Here is a 6,531-nt window from a genome sequence, read left to right as displayed (position 1 = left end):
CTTATGGTTATTCAGTCTTTCATACTCCTTTATGGAAATGTAATCCAAGCTAAAACAGTATACTTCCATGCCCCTTCTACTGGTTAGGTGATGCATAGAAGATAAAGGGTACCTATAGACGGGCTCAATCACATTCTAATTAGAATGCTCCATTGTTGCCTCATCATCATGTGTATTAAGCCCCAACATGTTTCAAAATGGCTACAGGGGCACTTTATCTAAACCTCATTGGAAGAGCTTTACATAGTGTTCCACAGCCATTTTGAAAGCCACGGGGGCTTAATATTTGTGATGGTGAGCTGTTTTAATTAGAGCAGCTATTTAGGAACAGCTGTAATTAAAATGCTCACTGCCCTTCAACTCCTGAATATGTGTATAGGCAGCCAAAGAGTTTGAAATACTCATGAACTTTGTCCTCTAGCTGAAGCAGTACAGTTGAGCATTCAAATTTAGAGGTCCTGCATTCAATCCATGAAAGCTTCCCATTAGCCCTTTGAAAAGAGTAGCATTTTCCCCATGAATGATATAGTCTTAAAAATATCAGAAAGGTTGCTTCAGTCTTTCATTATGAAACACACACATATAAGACAAAAATACAGTGAAACATTTTGAGACAGATTTAGCTGGGGTTTTTGTTTTTTCCATTTCAATGCAGACAAATGAAAGGTGACACACCAAGGAAAGAATAATTAAAAACACAAATAATGAATTGGAGATAGCTGGCTGGGTGGCAGCATTGCTGAGAAGGATCTTGGCGTTTTGGAGACTCAAGATGAGTCAGCAGTGTGATGGAGTTTTAAAGAAGCACATGAAAATTTGGACTGCATCAGCAGAACTATGGAGCCAGCTCAGCCTGGGTTGACCATGCCCCCAGCACAGCTTCTCTGTAGCTGAGGTCGTGCTCTAGCACCCCCTGGAACCTGGCCTGAGCAACTGCAGGCATTTTCCTGCATTTCCTGAATGTCTATTCACTAGCAAATTGGTTCAATCTAGGCAAGTTAGACTAACCTGCAAAAATTGAATTAATTCAGGCTCCAGTTTTCTAAATGTCTGTCCCTAGCCTAAGTGATGTTATTTAACCTCGTTAATTGACATTAAAATGGAAAGAATTATCCCTAATTGCCTAAAACAGTCTGCTGTGGTAAAGATTCTGCTTTCAGCTAGAACTCGTTTGACCCATGTCTTTCCGTGGCTTCACACTAGTGTTGACACATTTAGAAGATGAAGGTGCCAAAAGTTCTGCAGGTTTCAAAGAGAATTTACTTGATAATCATTTGGAGGTTTGACTAGGCTGGAGATCTACAACACCACTCTTCTCTCTTTCAACTCTGTACAGGAGTTCTCTGCTTCTGTTTCTTGTACATAAACCACCTTGCCAGAACTAGCTGTAAGTTCCCCAACAGAATGTGTTGCTATCAACACAATCCAATTCATTACTTTAAAAAAAATCCTTTGTAGGTGTCCATTCTGGAAAGTTTTCTAAACTGCCAGAAGTATTTTACTTGAGCTGAAATATTTCTTGCTCCCCCCCCCCCCCCCAAAAAAAAAAAAAATGTTGTCTTCTGGGGAATGTTCCCATGGAACTGAAGTGCTAGTTTCCATGAAGCCACACTTCCCATGGAACCAAAGTACTACTTTCCATGCACAATACCAGGTTGTGGTCTTGCCAAGTTTCCTTGTAAATCCATTCTAAACAAGGCCACAGTATGGCATTATTGGAGTTCTTATATTAGGCTGCTTGATGGAAGAGTGAAGGTAGCTGCTGCTAATGGTGCAAGGATAGGGGAACTGGCACCTTGAAAGCTATTCGGGCTTGACATGGTTTTATCATATTCCAGCATCCACAGGTTTAGATATCTGCTTCTTCCCTATAGTGAAATACAAGGACAACCACAATCTAGCATCAGTACAATAATGACTTGTACAAGAGCTAAAGTATGTAGACACTTTCAGGAAACTATTTTCCTACTTTCGGCATTGTGTGGAAGAAACCATAAGCTTTTTTGCAAATCCCGTACAAGGAAAGCATGACTAAAAGTCCCAGCACCTGAGTAATCACTGACACCTACTATCTAAAAAAAAAAGTTTTCCCTCTTCTTGCAAAATATTATCCTACCACCTTCCAGATCACAAATAATCAAACCTCAAACAAACTTTTAACTCAGAACAGAGAACGGTCCAGTGATTTTCTCCAGTACAGATTATTACAGATATTGAAGGTATGTAAAAGCTTCAGCAATAGAGCAGTAACAAATGAGTGTCAACATCAAAGATAAAATTCAACAAAGACATTATTAGCTTGGGCAGAGTAGCATCTCAGAGACTAAAAAGTTCAGGGAGACAAGCTTAAAATTATATAGAGAAGTTATTTAACATGGTTAAAACATGGTTAAAACAAGTTAAAACATGGTTAAAACATGTTAAAACATGGAAAAACAACTGACATTGGTATAATTAATCTGTATTAATAATCCCTCTGATTGTTCCTATACAAAGGTGCAGTGATATCACAGTCACTAGAGAATAACTGACATCTTTTAAATAAATCACCACCATCTAAGCAGTTTCCATAGTGCTGCTTTGATGTCCTTGTTTCTCATGCTGTAGATAACTGGATTCATCATTGGTGGGATCATGGAATACAGAACAGACACCATGAGATCTAGAGCTGATGGGGACCCAGAAGTGGGTTTCACATAGGCAATAAAACCTGTGCTACCAAGCAAGGAGACCACAATGAGGTGGGGAAGACAGGTGGAAACTGCTTTATGACAGCCCTGCTCAGAGGGGATTCTCAGTCCAGTAGTGAATATCTGAATATAAGTCACAAATATATACACAATACAACCTGCACTTAAACATCCACAAAAGATAAGGATCTGAATTTCACTAGTAAACACATCTGAGAAAGAGAGCCTAAGGAGGTGGGGGATTTCACAGAAGAACTGGTTGATGAAGTTGGAATGGCAGAAGGGCAGCCTAAAGGTGTTACCAGTGTGCAGTGCAGAGTACAGAATAGCACTGCTCCAGGCAGTGGCTGCCATTTGCAAACAAGCTCTCCTATTCATCACTATCTCATAATGTAGTGGTTTACAGATGGCCATATATCGGTCATAAGCCATGATGGTGAGGATGGCAAGGTCTGCTGAAATGAAAAAGAAGATGAAAAAAACTTGGGTGACACATCCAGAATAATAAATCAATCTGGTATTCAGTATGGAATTGGCCATGGATTTGGGAACAATGACAGAGATAGATCCGATGTCTACGATGGATAGATTCATGAGAAAGAAATACATTGGGGTGTGGAGGTGGCTGTCAAAGGCTATGAGAGTGATAACAAGGAGATTCCCAATCAGGGCTGCCAGGTATATTATTAGAAAAATAGCCAAGTGCAATATCTGCAATTCCAAGGCATCAGAGAATCCCAGGAGTAGAAACTCAATCACAGTGGTGCAATTGGATATCATCATCCACAGTGCCTTTTGGGTTGTCTGTGGAGGGAAAGGAAATGACTGGTCAGGAGAAGAGCAAGGAAGCAAGAGAATAAACCCACCTTTGCTGTCCACAATCGTGCATGACTTGATTTTTTTTAGAGGGCCACCTTATTTTCAGTTCAAAGGCAGTTTTTTGATGAAAAATCAGTGTTCCTAAAGTGATAAAATTTTTCATTAAACCTTTTTTTTTTAAATTCAGAATATTGTGGCACTTCATCCAAAAAGCAGACAGGGAAAATATTTTGCTAGTGCTTTTGCAGAGACCTTGCCACTGCCACTGAGTAGAGCTTATACATTTTCCATGTCTGAAAATGGAGAACTTGTCAATACACTGTTGCACTGACATAAACTGGCTTAGCTGTTTTATAGTTGAAGAGGCCATCCCAGTTCACATCAGGTGCAGGTCCATTCTAGGTCTATGTGACTTGGGAAAAGTGAGCAATTACAACCCCAGATCCTATCGTTTCATGAATTTCAGTGCTTGAATCTGATCCACAGGCTGCTAAGCATGATGTTTTTAAGTCAAAAAGGTCATCCCATAGTATTTCCATTTTCCTAGAGACATATAGCCTAGACACAGCCAGCTTCTTAAGCTCTAAGTCATCTGGGAATATTGAACAATGAGATTTGTGCACATCCTGCCAGCCATTTGATTGCACACTGGCTTCAAGTATCAGAAATATATTTAAGTATGGGCTTTCAAGATCCCTCAGTATTTTCTAAGGTTTTTGACTCATCTACTTCAAAATTATTTCCTTTTTCTTTATTTGCTTTGTCTGAAAATCTTCAGTGGCCATGAAACTAGATTACTCTTGGTACTTCAGGGCTTATTGATAAATGGGAGACATTAGCAAGCCAGCTTCAAGCCCAGGCAAGTTATGATGCACACGGCAGCTCTGCCTGGCATGATGCTGACCTGGGGTCATGGCTATTTTTGCACCTCTCCACAAAGGCAGAGCCTGGGGATGCTGCTCTAGGTGTCCCCCTCAGTTATATTAATTTCAGGACAGGAATATGCCATTTTTCTTGTGTATACCTATATGCTTACTTTTCTGACTAACTGCAGACATTGTATTAAATGGAGAATAAGGCTCTTAAATAATTTTAAATATAATTCAGTATTCTGTTCCAACAGTTCCTCTGTCTTAAAATGCAAACATTATTGTATTGAATATATTACTTACTGTGCTTGTCTTAATGGTTTTGTCTTCAGTTTCCCACACTGAATTCCTGAATACCAGGACAGTTTGATTACAGACCATCTACTCTTGCATCCAATCTCTTGCCCCCCTATCACTGTGCTCTATCAATGCCAGGGGTACAGGTTTCTCTGAGTCATTCACTCCTCACTCTGTGAGAGAACTGAGAGGAGATCCAAACTGCTTACTCCCTGAAGAAGAACTTTGTGTGTAGCTGACTTGGAGATTTACTGGAATAAAAGAATCAGTCAGTGATTTGTATATGTATTTGTTCTAAGAGCTTGTGGGACTCATTCCCTAGAGACCTGCACAGCTCAGAAGCAGAGGCTATGGGGAAACACCCTTGGATTCACAGATTTTGAAGCCAGAAGGACTGTCATGATTCTCTCATTTGACCTACTGCTGACCACACAGCAGATGATCTCTGTGTGGCTTGTAACAGGCTGTCTATCAGTGGGCCAGTGTTTCTTGGCTTTGCTAGTTGCCACATGGGGCTAGGAAGAATACCAACCAGTTGTTAATGCTGTCAGGGTTCACCTCTCCCCACAACCCTGCTTTCCTCAGAAGCACTGGGATTTGGCTGCAGCCAAGGCTAAAGGGTTTCCCCTGTCCCCTCAGGGTAATGCCAGTTACCACATTTGGGAGTAAGAAGGAATTGTACTGCATAGTCAGATTGGAACAGAGGTGGACGTGGGGGTGGGGGTGCCAATAAAGGAGGTTTAGATTGGGTTTCAGGAACAACTTTTTCACTGATAGATCAGTGAGGCAGTGAAATAGACTGCATAGGGAATTTGTGAAATCTCCATCATTGAACGTATTCAAAAAGAGGATTAATAAGCATTGGTCAGAGATTATCTAGGAATAGCCACGCCTATCCTACTCTGTGTTTTTCCCATTTCTCTGGTCTTTGCTGTTTGCTGCATGGGATCAGGAAAGATTTACTTTCCTTTCCTTTTGTTATATGCGTCAGGAAGTCTTTTCTGCCACATTTAGAAGCATTGGGTGTTGGCTGCAATGAGGGCGGTGGATTTTGAATGTGCCAAAGCTCCGGCTTAGACTAAAACCTCAAGGTAATTAGCCTACTCAAGTTCAGACCAATCCCTATTTTTGGAAACAGGAAGGAATTTCATTTTATGGTGAAATGGGAAGAACCATGGCAGGGTTTGGCATCCTCCATAGGAGGGGAATTGCCTGTGCACTTTTAGTAAAAGGTTAGGCAGGGATTTGCTTTGAATAGTGATGATCCTGCTTCAGGCAGAGGGTGGGAGAACATGACATCCAGAGGTCCCTTCCAGATATATTTTTCTATGATTCTAGGAGATCTCAGGAAGGCTGTCTCCTTCTTCAGCTTCTAACACCTGTGGTTTAGGTGCTTTCTATAAGTAGAAGTTTATAACTTCAAAATCCCTCTTCACATACCTGAGGAAGCCTCTTTCTTTGTACAGCTCTTCACACCAACCAACTCCCTCAGCACCCTCGGGTGCATAGTTTCTAGACTCATGGACTTGTACATGTCCAACTTTTCTAAATAATCCCGTGACAGGAGTCCATCCCCGGGCCTGTCTAACATAGGCCTGACCCTCTGTTTCTGGGCTCCCTCCCCACATTTCTCTCCTGCCATGCCTTGATGGAATAATAATTATGATGTTACTTAGGCAGGAGGCTGCCCATTTACTACCCCGACACTAGGGGTTGCTATCCACCACTTCAAACCTCCTCTACACAGTGGCTCATGCCTTGCAGATGGTATATAGATGTTGACCTGTGCCCTACGGTGCTGGGTCTGTTCACTCCCTGTCACCACGCCCCCTGGCACTGGGGTCTGCTCACCCTCT

At 41.5% G+C, this 6,531-nt stretch overlaps 1 protein-coding gene across 1 annotated transcript; it reads right to left on the bottom strand.

The window, feature by feature from the left end:
* Positions 1 to 2,546: 2,546 nt before the first annotated feature.
* LOC102372869 (olfactory receptor 14I1-like) lies at positions 2,547 to 3,473 on the bottom strand. Its single transcript, XM_006039255.2, has one exon. It carries the CDS (start codon positions 3,471 to 3,473, stop codon positions 2,547 to 2,549), a length of 927 nt encoding a protein of 308 aa, XP_006039317.2.
* Between the last annotated feature and the right edge of the window lie 3,058 nt (positions 3,474 to 6,531).

This window comes from Alligator sinensis, unplaced genomic scaffold (genome assembly GCF_000455745.1).
Source record: "Alligator sinensis unplaced genomic scaffold, ASM45574v1 scaffold1929_1, whole genome shotgun sequence".
In the NCBI taxonomy this organism is placed as follows: Eukaryota; Metazoa; Chordata; order Crocodylia; family Alligatoridae; genus Alligator; species Alligator sinensis.
Note: the sequence above shows the minus strand (reverse complement) of the source record. Positions and strands in the feature narration are given on the sequence as shown.

What these genes read in the sequence shown, in the direction of transcription:
- LOC102372869 (XM_006039255.2), bottom strand. Translation starts at nt 3,473, where the DNA reads ATGATGATATCCAATTGCACCACTGTGATTGAGTTTCTACTCCTGGGA.